General features: G+C 41.5%; 1 protein-coding gene across 1 annotated transcript in view; it reads left to right on the top strand.

The window, feature by feature from the left end:
* Positions 1 to 11,661: 11,661 nt before the first annotated feature.
* The window catches only part of RIMS1 (regulating synaptic membrane exocytosis 1), a gene marked incomplete in the record, with an annotated part of 182,121 nt that continues 176,270 nt past the window's right edge, over positions 11,662 to 17,512 (top strand). Inside the window, 1 exon segment of the mRNA XM_072408512.1 lies at positions 11,662 to 11,943. Coding sequence (XP_072264613.1) covers positions 11,780 to 11,943 — 164 coding nt within the window.

Raw genomic sequence — 17,512 nt, forward strand, 5'->3', positions numbered from 1 at the left:
GTTCTGGGTTGACAAAGGTGGAAGCACGACGTCCAGGTCTATTCATAGCCACTGATGGTGTTTGGTGGTTCTTGACTATGGATTCGGAAACTTGCAAAATTAACTCTGAATGATTCACAGGCCTCTGACTTATTTTTTTGTATAGAGCGTAGGCATTCCATAGGCACTGCTCAACTCGATGCCTGAAAATCTTTTTGTAATACTTCCTTTGCTGTTTCCTCATCGCTGGGTAGAATGTCATGGCTTGGTCAGCTCTGTTGACACCTCCCATGGTGTTGTTGTAGTCAATCACCACCTGTGGCTTCATCACTTCTTCCCCACGTTTTGTGTGTACCAGAAATGTGGAGGCATCATGGACAGTACTTATCAGGCACACATCTTTCTTGTCATGCCATCTTAGGGCCATTATTTTGCCTTTCTGCCAGGCAACAATTTCTCCTGTCTTCAGCTTCCCTTTTGCAAACAGTGCTGGCAGGTTGCGCCGGTTAACCCTAACGGTTCCATACGCTTCTGTTCTGTGTGGCAGAAGGAACTCATAAACCTCAGGAGAGGTGTAGAAATTGTCAGTTGTGACACAATAGCCCTAACCTAGCAATGGCACAATGAGGGATAGCACTGAAGATGTCGCCAATCCATAATGGCTGTATCGGGTTGAACGGTGTCCCTTTAGCAGTGTATAGCACCGTATTCCAGATGTAGCCAGATGAGGATTCACACAGCATATAGGTCTTCACGCCAAATCGTGCCCTCTTTGATGCAATGTACTGCACCCAGCTGAGCCTCCCCTTGTAAGCCATTAGACTTTTGTCAATGCTGATATCTCTTTCCAGGTTTGCTGGAAATTTTTTAGAATCATTTGAGAAACTTCCCAAATTTTCTTGAGTTTGGGTGCAGGATGGGTAGTTTCATCAAATTCCTCATTGTTTGCAAAGTGCAGGTACTTCATGATGAGGGAAAAGTGGTATTCTGGCATGACTGTGCCAAAGAATGGAGTGGCAATCATTTTGTTCCTGGACCAGTACCACTTGCCCACAACTCCCTGCAGGATCACCAAGCCCAAAAACAGCCAAATGTCATCCTTGGTCACAGGTTCCCACTTTCTGCTTCTTGCAAACCTCAGGTGTGGAGCACCTTGTTGTTGTCCAGCGTACCTGCATAAAACAAAATAAAAAAATAATTTTAGGATATGTGCTTTTATAGTGTGAAGGTAATATGATAGCAAACAAAGAGCAGCATAGATGTTTGCATAAAAAAAAGCAAAAACTTTCAAAATGTTAGCAAACACAGAGCAGCATCCATGTTGGCAAAAAATTTCAAAAAGTTAGCAAACACAAGAACGTCTTACCTGTTTGTCTCCGCAACAATTTTTTCGATAACTTCATCGGTCAATAACAACTTCAGGTATGCCAGGGGGTCGTCGCATTCAGCCTCAATTTTCATCCCAGGTGCGCCGGTAAATGGAAATCTTGGTGGTGCTGCCTGGTCCACATCAAGGTCGTTAGGACACGAATCGTCCAGAATCGTCGCTCAGTTCACTTTTGCTGTTCGATGACAAATTTCCTGGTGAATCACTATTGCTCGATTCCATAAAGGACTCCAAATCGCTTTCGCTTGCACCGGCGAGATGCCTTTTGGATGGCATGTGGTCTCCAGCAATAAGTCAGGAACAATCAAGGTCAAGGACAAAGTGATGAAATGATATATTCAGGAAGTGATCAAAAAGTCATCAAAAGGTCAGATCAAGGTCAGGGCTAATAGTGGGCAAAATGTAAATCAGGGCACTGGGCAATGATGCTTGGTGCACTACAATCTGTATTTATACTTTTATTATGTTTTGATGTGTTTTTACTGTAAAAAAAAATTTAAAAGCAGATTACATAGTAATCTGCTTTTAAATTTCACGCCCCCAGAATCCATCACTCCACCGATGGATTCACACATCTTGCCGGGTGATGCGGTGGGGCTGTCCCCGCCCTGCTCATTCCCCTGCTCGCATCTCCCGCGGGCTGATCTCCGGGTGATGCGGTAGGGAATGTAGGAGATGTCCCCGCTGCTCACTCTCCTGCTTGCATCACCCGGAGATCAGCCTCCGGGAGATGCGAGCAGGACAGCAGCGGGAGTAGATTCAGGGAGTGCTGCCAGCGGGAGATCTCCGCTGGCATCACCCTCTGGATTTACTATTGGTGATCGCATCAGCAGTTAGATGCGATACCCCAAGCAGAAATCCTGCACGGTGCATCGCATTTAACTGCAGATGCGTGCATCGGGGGGGGTGGGGACCCGGACGGTATTTAAAAGCAGCCTTTAAATTTCCCGCACGGCCATGCCCCCCGACGGAGAAGCGCCCCGCCATCACATCATATACAGCATATATTACCTTCAAAAATTCAGAATTTTCCAAAATTCGGCATACCTCAGGTCCGGAGGTTGCCAGAGTTTTGAACCTGTACTGTACTACATACATTCTTTAACAATGACATAAACATTGTATGTACAGTATACTAAAGTAGTAAAAATTCTGTAGTCTTCATAGTAATGGAATAGTAGTTAATCTGAAGGTTATCTGAAATTATTTTTATATTTATTTAGACGTATTTAGCATAGATGTTTTATTGAGGCATGAATTGGATCCCTAAAAGTACTAGCAAAAAGGCTTATTCAAGAATCCCAAAACTGAAGGCTGTATGCAAAGGATAAAAGTACATTGGGTATAACAGTGTAAGAGAGACTTGCAGAGAGTATGATGACTACGGTCAGTATTTGCAGAACAGATGTGCAAAGGAAGCCAGTGTGTGCAGACATGGATTGCAGAAGGTATTATGGGAAGCAGCAGAGATAGATTAAAATATGGGGAGTATGACACCAGATAGTAAATGCAGGAGAGGACTGCACCAAATATGTAATTGAGCATTATGCGCAGGAGAAAGATGCAGAGGAAATGCTGGCAGGCAGTATTTGCAAGGTGGGGATGTGGATGGTATATAGTAGGGTGCACTACAGAAGACTGGGCTAGGTGGCAAGAAAGATATTTAGATTGGTAGCCCTTTGTGGATATAGGAGTATGCAGAATATGAGGTTGAGCAAAATGTGCAGGACAGGAGTGCAGAGCGTATGACATTGGGCAGAATGTGCACAACAGGAGTACAGAGAGTAAAAGGCTGGCAAGAATGTGTGGGAAAGGAGCGTGCAGAGAATAAGACATGGGCCCTTTGTGCAAGAAAGGTGAACAAAGAATATGATATAGGCAGTGTTCAGGAGTGGATTACAGAAGATACAAGTCTGGGCACTGTGTAGAAGAGGAGTGCAGAGCATATGACATGATGTGTATGTGCAAGAAAAGAGCAGAGCAGAGGTTAAGAAGCTGGGCAGTATCTGTAGCAGAGGAATGTGGAGAATATGACAGCTGGTGATATGTGAAGTAAAGGAGTTTGTTAACCTAACTTTCCTTAACTACAGTTACATTATATCCAGGCACATATCATACTTCTGCAAACTGCAGTACAAGTCAACACTTTTGTACAAGATTTCCCCACAATTATAGTTTGGTTCTTTGAAAAGCAGAATATCTTTTCCAGTAACTGTGCCACAACCCCACCACAATACAAAGACAACTGCATGCAGATGCTTGCATAAAATGGTCCCCAACCACCCCTCTTTGGTCTGAAAGGAGTCTTAAATTGATTTTGCATAGTATCCCAAACATACTTGGCAAATAAGACTTACCTCCCATTGTTTTTTCCATTAGTGATGTCAGGTCTATTTTCCCCCCACTCCAGATCCTCTGCTATCTACTCCTGGGCTTCTTGTGAGTTCAGCATCTTCTTTCTTTTGGATTTCAGGCTTGACAAATGCTTGCCATTAATGCTGGGGCATATTTTACCCCACTTCCTGTAATCTCAAGGGACCAAAGGCCCTATCTTCCTCATCTGGATTACCAGAGGAATGCTGTTGGGAGTTAGTCGCTATTTGCCAAACTCTTAGGGTCAATTCACTTCTGGAGGAAGAAGAAAGTGAGGAGAACCTGGGATGTTGCTTATCTAAACTTAGAACGCATGGAGGCTGCAGGTTTGCTGGGGTAGGAGAAAGAACAAATATGTTGGTGATCCCAGACCCAAGGCTAGGCATTAACTATAAAAAGAAGCTGTGGTTGCTCTGAGAACATCCATAATTCAGAGGACAGAAGCAGATTTGTTTTATTGTAATTTAGAAGCTTATGACATGCATTACCCAATGCAGCAGAGAAAAGAGGGGTGAAGCCAGTGTATGAGCTGCCCAATTACAGTTTTGGTATTTTAGTTTTTACTAGTGCACACACATTTCCCCCTAAATATTTTTTCCCTAGTCAATTCAGTTTCATTTTTTTGTAATGGAAGCTATATTGTGTTTGTGTGTATTCTAACCTGTTGTGCTAAAGTTTTGTATTTGACCAACATTTTTCAGATCCACAATATACATTTTATTGTATATATAAAAGATGCAAAAATTGGTTGGACAGCCTAAGGAATAATAATCTGCTCCTATTAACCAATAAATGTTAATGTAATAATGTTACCGATTAGCAGATTTATAAAAGGTGGAGCTGTGATTACACACAGACTTTAGACCCTGAAAATGGGCTCAGGCTTGGTTATGAGCTAGCGATTGGAGTGCACTGATATACATATATATTTATATTTATTGAAGTGATGAGCATTCCATGTGTGCCATGGCAGAGAAGGGATGCTGCTGTCTTGGTAGGGAGGGGTGTTACAGGCATCTGCCCCTCCCCCACAGCACAGTGTTAACAGCTTGTGCCCCCCCTCAAATTTCCACTCCCACATCAGCCTCTGTGTGATCTGCAGCACAGGGACACATATAGCATGCAGGGTGCCCGGGGCACAGGCAGGTGATGGGCATCTCTTGGGGTCTGTACACAGCAGATTCCATCAGTGGCCCTCCTGTGCAGTCCATGTATTGAGTGCTGTAGGGATGTGCAGTGATTCCAGGATCCTATCATTTCAGCACACCCTGCCTCCCTTTAGATGGGCATGCTCTTTTCCAATCCGGGGCGGGAAATTTAAAAGCAGATTACTATGTAATCTGAAGGAAACCGAACCAATTTGTCTTATTATTTATCAATAATATTGCACCCTTGTTTGGAAAATTTCAGTTAGAAATTTTTGATAAAAAAAGAAAATTTTGATAAATTACACTGTTGTGGTCTATTATTTCATTATTTTTTATAATTATGTATAATTAATAATAATAAAAATAGTAATAATCTTTTAAATGAAGAACAGCTGTGGTAGTTATGAGCTTTTTTCAGGCTAACTGCTGGCAGCACGCACAGGCAGACACATACACCTAATTCACCTGTCTCCTGATAGTGTAGAAAGCTTCACTTTCAAAAAAAATGGTCCAGTGCAAATATAGAATAGGTGGAGGATGCCACAGACTGAAAATGTTTCTGTCTTCCATTTAAAAAAAAATTGATATCTGCTAGCTGACCCAATGAACTGCTCCTGGACCCCTCCCGGCTTTAATCCAGTTATCTGGCACTGTAAAGGTGTTTTCTGTGATCATAACTCATTGACAAACTTTTTTCCCCTAAATGCATTCAGTAAAAACTGTTTTGTTTAAAAAAACAAACCAAAAAAAAAGTACAGGTATACACACTAGGGAAGCAGAGCTGTGGAGTTGGAAGTATTTATTGTGTATCTGGAGTCAGCAAAATCTACAAGCCGGTTCATACTCCACAGCTCTGTAGGGAATATGCCATACACTACAAGACCCAGTACATGGGGCTAAACTCAGAACAGACAGATAAACCTCAGGAACCTGTGGCCAAAATATATACATTATATAATACAGCTCTGCATGCTTTAATTCATCTGACAACATGCAAGTAGTGGAAGAACCTGAATTTGACTCGGTATCAGCCTCTTAAAGTTCCCATACAGCAGAACTTAGACAAGGAAAGGGAGAAGCTTCACAACAAACCAGTTGCCTAAGACCAATGTCATTGTTCATAAATACATTTAAATATGATCATCACAGTTACATTTTCAACATAGGTGCCAGTAATAGCTTTTGGGGATAACATGCTGCAGAACCACTTGTAATGTTGGATGTGTGTTTATTAGACCTCATCTAATAACTAGGTGTGTGTGTGTTTTAACCCCCCTAGCGGTATTCCCGAGTGTGACTCGGGGTGGGAAAAATTGCAAAAAGCGGAGGTCCCTCTTACCTTAGCCCCGCGCTCCAGCGGCGATCGCACGATCCCGCTGTGATGGCGGGGCGCTTCTCTGTCGGGGTGTGTGGCCGGGCAAGGTAATCTGCTTTTAAATACCGCCTGGGTCCCCACCACCCCCGCTCCACGCATCTGCAGTTAGATGTGATGCACCATGCAGGATTTCTGCATGGTGCATCGCATCTAACTGCAGATGCGATCACCATTAGTAAATCCAGGGGGTGATACCAGCGGAGATTTCCTGCTGGCAGCACCCCCTGGATCTACTGCAGCTGCTCCCTGCTGATCTCCAGGCTGATCTCCTGGTTGTCCCTGCCCTGCTTCATTCCCCTGTTCGCATCTCCCGGAGGCTGATCTCTGGGTGATGCGAGCAGGAGAGTGAGCGAGGTAGGGACATCCCCACTGCATCACCCGGAGATCAGCCTCCGGGAGATGCGAGCAGGGGAATGAAGTAGGGTAGGAACATCCCCACCGCATCACCCGGCAAGATGTGTGACATCTTCCGGGTGATGCGGTGGAGTGATGGATTGTGCCTGCCCTTCTGGGTGGTGCAGACTTCTGCTGTGCACTCTCATTCTCAGTTCTGACTTTACACTTCCATTGTAATATCCGCACATCATCACATATGCAGCAAATATCTGCAGTCACTTACAAAATGAGCCTGCCTACTGTCATTATTCTTTAAGGCAAAGAGAAAAATGGCATTAGTCAAATTATTAATCTTAAAGAGAGACTGTGGGTGTTCTCCTTGCTGATACCTAGGGCTATGTCTCCTAGATTGTAAGCTCTTCAGGGCAGGGTCCTCTCCTGGTTACCTGGAGATGGTTACCTAGAGATCATGCCAATACCAGTACTGCCTGTTGCAAGCTGACAATGCTAAGTCTCTGCCTGGCACCAACAACACTGTTGTTACCCTGTCATGCAAATCCCTACATTCCGCCATTGGGATGCCTGTCTATATAAAGCAGAACTTTACTAACTAGTGCCAACCTCTTACTCTAATCTGCTTGCAAGTTTGGAAGCTGCGGCTGTCTTGATTCATTGTGGAATGAACTTTAGCAGGTGTGTTTTAGTTTATTCTCCTCTACAGTTGGTGTATTGGGGCAGGCAGGTAACAACAATTTCCTATATATGACTCATCTACATTGTCTGTTTGCATTTTGTTTTCTTCATTTAGGAGAATGGGTGGATAAGGCTGGATCTATAGAATGGTGGCTCTGATTTGTCCAATCTAGGCACTGGGTTAACATTGTCTGTCTACTCAAAGGGCGTTTTCATGGTCATCCTGGGTTGTGATTGGAAGAGTGAATGTAGGACTGAAGCAGCACCCCTTGATGTTAAAGTGCATACCGATTCATTCCAATGTAGAATAAAATGATACAAAACCAAAACATTTCAAGAGACGAGCCTTGCTCCCTACATCAGGGATGTATATCAGTACTTGTGGAAGAAACCTAATTACATTATACCTGTGCTCCCATTGACACATAGTTGTTGGAGAACTTGTACACCTGTACCAGCCTTGTAAACCCTAATTAAGGATGCAAGACCAAAAATGCATTGGTTTTGTATCCACATCTCATCAGATTTTAAAAACTTGAGGTGCTTCAGTATTAGATTTACTGACACTTTGCAGCATCATCATAATCTGAAATGATTTGCTTATGAAGGTTGTATGCAGTGAGACAGTGGCAATCTTGCTGAAAATTTGTAATTATTGACAATTGCTATAGGGTCAATTTCAACATGACAACAATTGGACAGGATAAAAATTGTACTAATATCAATCTGATTATGGCATTAATAGTAACATATATAAACTTACTAAAAATAATGAAAGAATGTTGCCATTTAGATCAAATAAAAAAAACAGCAAGCACAGATGTCTTATTAGAAATACAGCACTGAAAATGTTAGATTTGAAGTAAAAAACATGCAAAATTGATGTGTAGCCAGAATTACAGTAAAATGAAATCTGGTGACGATGAATGACTAAGTTTCTTTTATCAAAAAACCTCCCTCTATTTTAAGGCTGACTGCAGTATAAGAAGTCATTATTAAATTACATTTACTGCTGCAACTGAACAGTAATTTAACCCTTCTGTGAGTACTCACTGTAATACCCATCAGATTATATTTTGACTTTTTAATGTATTACTCCAGAACTGTTACTTATTATTACCAAAACTGTTACTTCTAGGTGGGCATTGTCTGGAGAAATTGGGCTCTACCATGCATACTAACTACACAATCTTCTGTAGATTTACCAACAACAAATGCCTGTATAGAAATACCAGGGCCCTCATAAGAAAGTAGTATCCGGATATATAGGAACAAAAAAAGTATTGGCAGAGCATGTTTGTATATCTATCTATCTATCTATGTATATATATATATATATATATATATATATATATATATCAGTAGCATAAATCCTTTAAGCCATAATAACATTTACAAAATATATATTTTAAAAGCAAATGTCTAATCAAAGCAAACCACCAACTTATACCAAGTGCCAATTACTCTGTAAAAATAAATAAAACACTGGAAGCAGGCAGGGTTTTTATTGTCTGTCTCTTCTGCAATAAAACATATTTACCTCCTTGTGATATCCCAGAATATGTCAGGATATGCTGGTATAGTATAAACTTCGGCACCCATAAACAGGAGTTACATCATTCTGGCATGGATGGCCCAAGACATTTTTCATTGCCTGTCTGCAGTAAAGGATCTGCCTGGATGCAATTTCTTATTTTTTAACTATAGCTCGGATTTAAATTCTATACTATAGTTCTATACTATGGTTCTGCTTATATGATAATGTGAATAAAGTCTGATTCCAGTTTTACATAAAAAATGGGCAGCATTTGTCAAAATGAAAAAAATGCAGCTTTTACTATACTACCTACCTCTCTCCCAACACTTTTCCCCAAGGAAGTATGGCTCCATGGTCCAGCACTGGTTCTGTTGTGACTGAGATGACACCAAGCATTATTCAACCCACTTCTTTGGAGTTCAGGGTGTCATAGACTCATCTATTTACTAATTCTCTTTGCATTTTTGAGTTCTGTTCAGCTTGGAGAGGTGATACAGGACCCGCGGTATGTGATTGGCCAGATTCAACATGAAGGTAAGTATTCAAACAATAAGGGGACAAGTCCGGTGGGCAAGACGTGGCTGTGATTGGGTTTTATATTGAATAGTAAATGTGCTTGCTATAAACATTAAATACTAATGATTTAGGTAGAATTGTATGGTTTAGGCCTCTTGTGAATGGTCATTGTGTTCCTGTACTTGATCATCATGAATACAGGTCAGGAAAGGAATCCCATGGGCACACATGGCGGCTGAGTCTGTGTCTGACCTGCATTGTGTTGCAGTTTTAAATGCAGCTTGTCCTATTAGGTGTCTTTTACCGGCAGGCAAAGCTGGTCAGGCACAGTTATGTTTAGCCAAATTGTGTATTATATGTGAATGCAAAATGCGGCATTGACTAGAAATGTAAATGTGTAAATGTGTAGAGCCTCAGACCTTTCTCCTTATAATATGGCTCCAGGTCCTCCACTCCAGGGACCAAATGTTCATTCTAAAATGTATTTATGACAACTTTCAGCTCCATCTTCTCTCAAGTAGCAGCGTGTTGGTGATGGAGTATCTCTGAAAAACGTTCTTAGTGGGATTTGTGCTTGGCCATGTCTTGTGAGTGTTTGTCAGAACCCAGTGGTTTGCAGGACACAGCAAAATATATTATTATAGCACCATCATAATATGCAGCGCTGTACAAAGTCCATAGTCATGTGACTAGCTGTCCCCCAATGGAGCTCACTATCTAATGTCCCTACCATAGTCATATATCATTAATGTAGTCTAAGGTTAATTGTTTTTTTTTTTAAGGGGAAGCTAATTAAACTAACTGCATGTTTTTGGGATGTAGGAGGAAACCCATGCAAACACGGGGAGGACCCAAAATCTCCATATAGATAATTTCCTGAGATTTGAACCTGGGACCTAGCGCTGCAAAGGCCAGAGTGCTAACCACTGAGCCACCATGCTGCCCGATATGTGAGTAACACCTTGAAGGAAATCACACCCTGCACATAATAACTCATAAAGTATATGAAGTGTAACACAATGAAATAAAGTATGTCATGCTACTGTATGATTTTTTTTTATTTCGCTTAATTTTATTTAAATGTTCTTCACATTTGTGTGCCGAGCCAGCTGCCCAGGTGTCACGCTGATGGGTTAGGGCAGGAGTCAGCAACCTTTACTATCAAAAGAGCCATTTTGCCTCCTCTTCCACTAAAGAAAAATAGTCTGGAGCCGCAAAACATAACACAGGCTCCGGAGCCGCAGGTTGCAGACTCCTGGGTTAGGGTAAACTATTAGCTGTTTATGGATGTTTTTATAGCATTTAGGCCATCACAGGAAAAGTAACAATTGTATATAAGATTGGCATAGTACTCCTCTAAAGGGTAAATATGTTATTTTGCGGTGTGTTAAATAGCAGGCCGGTCTCCTGATAGGATGACAGTATCACAGCACTGATGGTAAATGACTTATATATAGCAATACAGATAGTCTCTGGGTTAAGGACATCTGACTTATGGACACCGCCTAGATACGAACGACGCTTCCCTGCTCACTGTGTGCAGAACGGATGCTTGATGGGGTAGGGGCATGGTTTGCATGACTTGCAGAAGAAATCTTTTGCTAAGCACAGCTGATATTGTGAGTGATCTTAGGGGGGTGATCTCTTTCTGCAGCTTCTTGTAACCAAGACCAAGACAAACTCTGCAGTTGTTTCTTTTTGCATATCAAAGCACAGCTTGCTCCAGAAGTTCATGAATGTCTAGACTCCATAAAGATTTGTTTTTATACAGTACCTGACACCATGCTGCCTAAAAATATATAGAGACAAACATCTGTCCTAATTGCATTTATTAAAATAATGTACCTGTTCCTACTTATATACAAATTCAACTTAACAAACCTACAGTCCCTATCACGTATGTAACCTGGGGACTACCTGTATATGAATGGCCCAATGACTATACAATACAGATACATATTTATATATATACACAGCCCCTACTAACTGCTGAATTATTACATCCTGACAGGACCCAGTATAAACATGTCAGCAGTGTACATAGTGTGTGCTGTGTACTGTGCCGTGTACTGTGCAGTGTTCTGATATGTGCCGGTGATGCCACACCTCAGAGTGAGCTAAGCCTGTGAATGGCAGTAGTGCGGCGAGGAAGGGGTTAATCCTGTGAGGGATTGTGAAGATTTACCGCACTGGTAGCTCAGCCTATACAATGTTACCGATAGGCAGCTGTGCAGCGCCACCTAGCGGCCGGCGGGGGTTGTGAAGGGGCGTGCACCTCTAAAGGGATGCGGAGGATGCGCTGTGTGCTAGATGAGCGCCGGTCTGCCTGGCTGCTAGGACTACACTGACAAGGTGGGGTGGGGGAGACAAGCGGACCATTTCTCTGAACGTTCAGGCTGAAGGTGGGCGCTCCCCCCGCCCTATACCCGCTCACCATGTCTTCTTCAATGGGGCCCAGGGGCCCTCGGCCACCCATAGTGCCTCCCCCCATGCCCGATCTCCCCGATCTGAGCCATCTGACAGAGGACGAGAGGAACACGATCATGGCAGTGATGAACCGACAGAAGGAGGAGGAGGAAAAGGAAGAGGCCATGCTGAAGTAAGCAGATGATATTGTGATGGGGGGACAATGATGGCTGTAGGGGGCTTCCATTAGTGGGTGCCATCCTGGCTGCCATGATATCACCCTGCTGGGTGCCAAGGTGGATGGCAGAGCCCCTCCCTAGGTGAGGATGTCACATCAGCAACCATCTTCATTCTGACACTTGCAGCTGTCATGTTGGTGGCTGCCATTTCCATCCATTGACAGGTAGCATGATTCATGTCTGTGCCCCCTTCTACAATATGGTGCCATGGCAATCCATAGCATGCCCGCCTGCCTGCAATGTATGGCCAGTATGGCCTGTGTTGTGTATGGAGCCCTCCAGGCCTATAAATGCCAGCCTGGCATGGGAATACCCCGGGCTGCTCCATTCATGGTACTACACATCCATGGAGGAAATCATGGCTGGAGCCTGGCAATGACAGGTGAATGCTGATGGATGTACTTACACCCTAGGCTAATTACAGTGAATGATGTGCGTGGATTACGCCTCTGATTCAAGGGAAGTAAAGCCCACTTCTTCCTGGGAGCATTGCTGGTCCAGGCAGCATGGGGTGTGGTTGTTTTGTGCTGGTGTAAAATATCTAACTCTTCTTCTTCACAGATATATCCTCCGCCACTTGTAGCCATGTTATCCTGGCACCATATATCTCCATATCAGTGTGAATATAGACCGGTCAGTGGCTGATCACTATAGTCAATGATTCCCGGATTGTTACATTCCATATACCTGTTGTTAGTAGTCATAATACCCAGCCTCTCTATAGCATTTCATACATGGGGTCTGATTTATCCTTTTCTGCATTACACTATGTTACTTACACCCCATACACAGGCCATAGATAGAGATCTGACAGATGTGTGACTACATCAATGTAATCCGGTGATCATATGAAATCTGCTGTTCCCATACAACAAATCAGCTGTGCCTGGCACATGCTTTACATGGCATTTCTATGTGCTTGCCCTCTGTATGTGCATTGTGTGCATGTCTATCAGCAGGGTGTCACAGCATCTAAAACTCCATCCACGATCATTGCCGTGACCACCAAGGCCTGTGGGAGATCGGGGAGAAAACCTTCATTCAGTATTATTCTGTGTATAACGAATCCGTGTTATACCAATTAGAGGATTACTTGCTGCTGCTTATAGCAACACGTTGGTTGTTATGAGAAACACCTTCATCAATTTTATATAGGGCCATTCATAGCTGAGCCTCTGTTCCTGAGGATAAAGATGATGGTAAATGTCTGCATTGCACATCTGACATAATGTTAGGATCACTTTTCTACTTCTTTATGTGTTTGTTAATGGCTGGATGTGTGTGTTACCTGTGCTAGAAATATGATGTATACCCGTACACAATCTCAAGTGTTCTGTACGGCCAGGAAAATGCTGAGAGGGCGAATAATAGTAAAACAGTCACATGTGAAATGCAGCATAAATGTTCATGTATTGAGTAGTGGGTGTGGCAGATTAAAGGCAGCGTGTAAAATATCATCTGATCACACCACTTTCATATCACCCTAATGAAACATATTATAATAGGATTCATATTGCGGATCGCCTCCTAAGACAATTTTCCTGCATCTGTTTTGTAAACAAATAGTGAATAACAAATGGAAGTTATCCTCTAACAGACAGTAGGGTATAACTTTGCTCGTCGGATTAGTGACAGATGATTTCTGATTGGTGGATATGTGACCGCTCCTTGCACACAGGCCTGTGACTTACAAGACATGGTGTGTCATGGCGGTGATGCCGGATGTAATGGTGGTTGATCTCATAGAGGATGATGCCGGATGTGATGGTGATAGATCTCATAGACGCCGATGCCGGATAAGCATGCATGTTGTTGGCATGCTGTGAAAACATGACGCAGTCTGATTTATTGCTAGAAGATCTGGATGGGTTATAAATGTGATGGTATAAAAAAAAAATACTTGGCTGCAGGTTATATGGTATAGAGAGGGGTACAGCAATGTAACCATGGCATACTGGCACGGCTGAGGGTGAAGCAGATGCTTTGGGCTACAAGCTGAAGACAACTCTTCATTGATGAAATCCCAGTTATATCAGGTCACCTTAGGTCACAGGTTTTGTACAGCCACTACTGCAGATTATTGGTGCACTGCAAAATCTCAATAGCTACTGTGTTTTTTTTTTTTTGCTTTCACAAAACATCCCAAGCATTTATTGTTGCCATTTTTTAATATATACCGTAATAATATTTTACATTATAAATTAATTGGTAAGTCTTCTTTTATTCTTATAAAGCAACTTGCATCAATACATATCAATACTCATATATCAATGCGATAGTGCTATGAACAGATGTGAAGCAACTCACATGTGAACAGACCCAGATGGGCATTTGTGCCATGTGTTCCTCCCGCAGGTAGGAAGAGAAATACATGGGACAGTCTGCTGGATGCACATATTTCACTTGTCTATTCTTCATAGAATGTCAGGCAGAGTTGATATTCTGCTCAACACTTATATGTATTGAACCATTTACCTGTGGCAGTGTGTGACTGAGAACTCTGAAACCAAAAGAGCAGCCTTACGTCCGGCCAGTCAACATTTATGAGAATGAGTTCAGCAATGAATGACTTCCATTATTTCTAGGCTCGTATTATATGGGAGGTGCACTGCTTAGTCTTGGATTGGTGTGGATAGGAGTTATTTTTATTTTTGAACCTTCTTCAGATTGGTGAATTAGGTAAATTAGTTGTTCTATGTTCACCGAATTGTAATAAATACTGGTTTATTATTATTTAGTTTAGAGAACCAGATGGTGGGGCAGGCTTAGTTAGAACAAGTTTTTATTGTGCATTTTTCTTTTTATGTGGCTTTGCTTGATTATAATTGACACTGTTAGTCTGTCATGTACAACTGCTGTATCAATATGTTCTCAGCGAATGCCCAGAAATTTGAGTAACTGCTGATTTCATTTGCCCCCTCTTCCTTCTCCATGACAGCCATAAGTGGGAGATTGCTTTTCCCACCTGAACTGTACAGGAAGCAAAACAAAAAGAATGTAACTACCACCTACCTTTAGAGCATAGCTTGCTTCTTGTCCCTAATATTGGAGGGGTATACCCAGGCACAGCATATACTTGTTAGGAGATCTGTTAGAAGGAGTTGTGAGTTGATCCCAGGGATCACTGCTGGTGATGTTCTAAGGTGGACTGGATCCAGAGTGTTGCAGAGGGATCATGCAATAGGAGCCTGAGGGTAAAGGGTAAATAAATGCAATTTACACAAAGCTTATTCTGGGATTGCACACCTGTCACTGGTATGGTTCCACCATATCTTGGGTCCAGGTTGTTCCTGGTCCTTGTCTATGTCAGTCACAGTTTGTCAGTCTATTTGGCTATTGCCTGCCATTGGTCGCTGGCAGACACTAAAAGCAGCTTTTGCACCTCTCATGTGGATCTGGATTGAAAATAACAGTTTCTTCCAGTTTTATTCATACTTATTATTATCACTTCCAGTCATGGTGTGATATAAGGTTTTTTTTGGTGAATACTTTTTTAAAACTACGTGATAGTCATTCGCTTACTCCCTTGTTATTGTGCAAGCAGGAACAGATTTAGTAAATCAGGTGAATGTGAGGCATTACTTTGTCTGGGGCTGAGTATTCCAATCTGTATATGAGGTGTAATGTGTTTAGGACTAGTTTTAAGGAGCAATAATTCAACTTTATCCTATTATTGTTATTGTAATAAAACAGAAATTTCACATGTTAAACATTTCTATGAATCGCCATATACGATTCTGATTTATTTGAGATCAAATTTGCTGCATTTCTAATGAACTGCTGATTTATAACCAGTGGATTATGTTTATTGTACGAAACGGGGAGTAGCCTTATACGCCATAGCTGTGTCCTTATGGTAGCTTTGGAGTCTATCTCTGTGCTATATATATTTTTATGTTCACTTTAGATGTAAGGGCTGTACCTGGAATAAATTTACATGGATGTGTACATGCAATAATCTTACAGTTTTTATGCTCCGAGCAGCTTCTGCTATGTGAAAATATATCAGATGTTCTCATGTGTTACATTTTGCATAATTGTGAAACTCATCCTGTGCTATTTTCTGCACTAATTAGCCTTCAGATCTTTCCTAGCAGGGTGGCTATTTGATATGAGATTTATAATCACATACTCCCTTCTGTTCCACCTGAAGAGTAGTTCTGATGAGTTGGAGATTTATAAACCTGGGAGTTGGTTCTGCTGGCTCAGATAAACTTATTCCCACATTAGCCTTCTTTTTGAATGTGGTTTGCTTTTCTTGCATGGGTTCTGTCAATAACAATGTGATTTGAATTGCACCTTTAAATTGTATTTCATGTCAAAACTTTTTTTTTTCTTCACTTTCTGTTTTGGAAAGAAACATTTTTACAAATTCGGTGGGAGAATGGCTATGCCCTTTGCAGGATTTACACTCTCTTGTTACTATGATAAAATTCTATTTGTTTTGTGACTTTGGCCACCAGACAACGAAAGAAGTGAAACTACTTGACCAAAAATTGGAGAGGAATGTACAAAAAACACATATGTATATACTGATACTAAAATCTTTTCATCCAGACTATTCATGTTTTATCTGTAAGTCTGAAAATTCAGCTAAACAAGAAGACTGCAAGTGCAGTTGCTTATTTATAAGATGAGGACTTCTATGTCCTGGTCTGGAAAGTATCTTGGTTTGTTTTTAAAGTCCAATAATTGGGATAATCTGGCCTGTAAGGATAAGCACAACAAGAAAAACAGTAAGGAGGGTTAGAACCTTTGTTTTTTGGTTCCTATTGCTGTTTGTGTCTTAAATGGTTAGATGGACCACCCATGGGCAGAAGTCACTGTTATATTAAATGATAATACATAGCTCAGTCATCCATAGCAACCAATAATAATTCTCGTTTTACTTTTCTATTCCCCATAAAATATTGACTGCTAAGGGTAGCTACCTAATTTTCACAGATAATTTCACAATAAACTGACAATTACTTTAATAACACTGCATCAAAGAGTGATTATTACTTTGAGCCTTGCACCTGTGTATTGTTTTAAAGGAAAGGATCATTTATTCAAACATTATTTCAGATATAACTATATAAATCTAAAATGTTAATGTGTGCCTACACTGGTAAAGCATATTGCCAGCCATGGCAATGCTTTGGACTTTCCATTAACATTTAGCACATGATTTCCATGCTTTTTACAGTTTTAAATGAAACAATAACTGAAGTTGGCATAGAAATCAGTTGAAAATTCCATTTACGTGGCGCTGCAGTGATTTAAGCTAATTTTCACAAAGGTTTTTATTAATTGGTCACTTAAAAATGAAACAAATTAAACTCTGCTTGGCAGACTTCTGTTGTTGAGAGCTGATAGAAAGCTCTGAAATTACCAATAAAATTGCCAACTGTTTGGCTATTGTAACAGTAAAAAAATATAAGATCTGTCCATGGTGCTGACTATAGTTCTGATAAGCAGAATGCTGTCCTAAATGCTTGGATATGCAGTATGCAGTTTTCGATGCAGTCCATATGAGGGGGT

This window comes from Pyxicephalus adspersus, chromosome 4 (genome assembly GCF_032062135.1).
Source record: "Pyxicephalus adspersus chromosome 4, UCB_Pads_2.0, whole genome shotgun sequence".
Taxonomy (NCBI): Eukaryota; Metazoa; Chordata; class Amphibia; order Anura; family Pyxicephalidae; genus Pyxicephalus; species Pyxicephalus adspersus.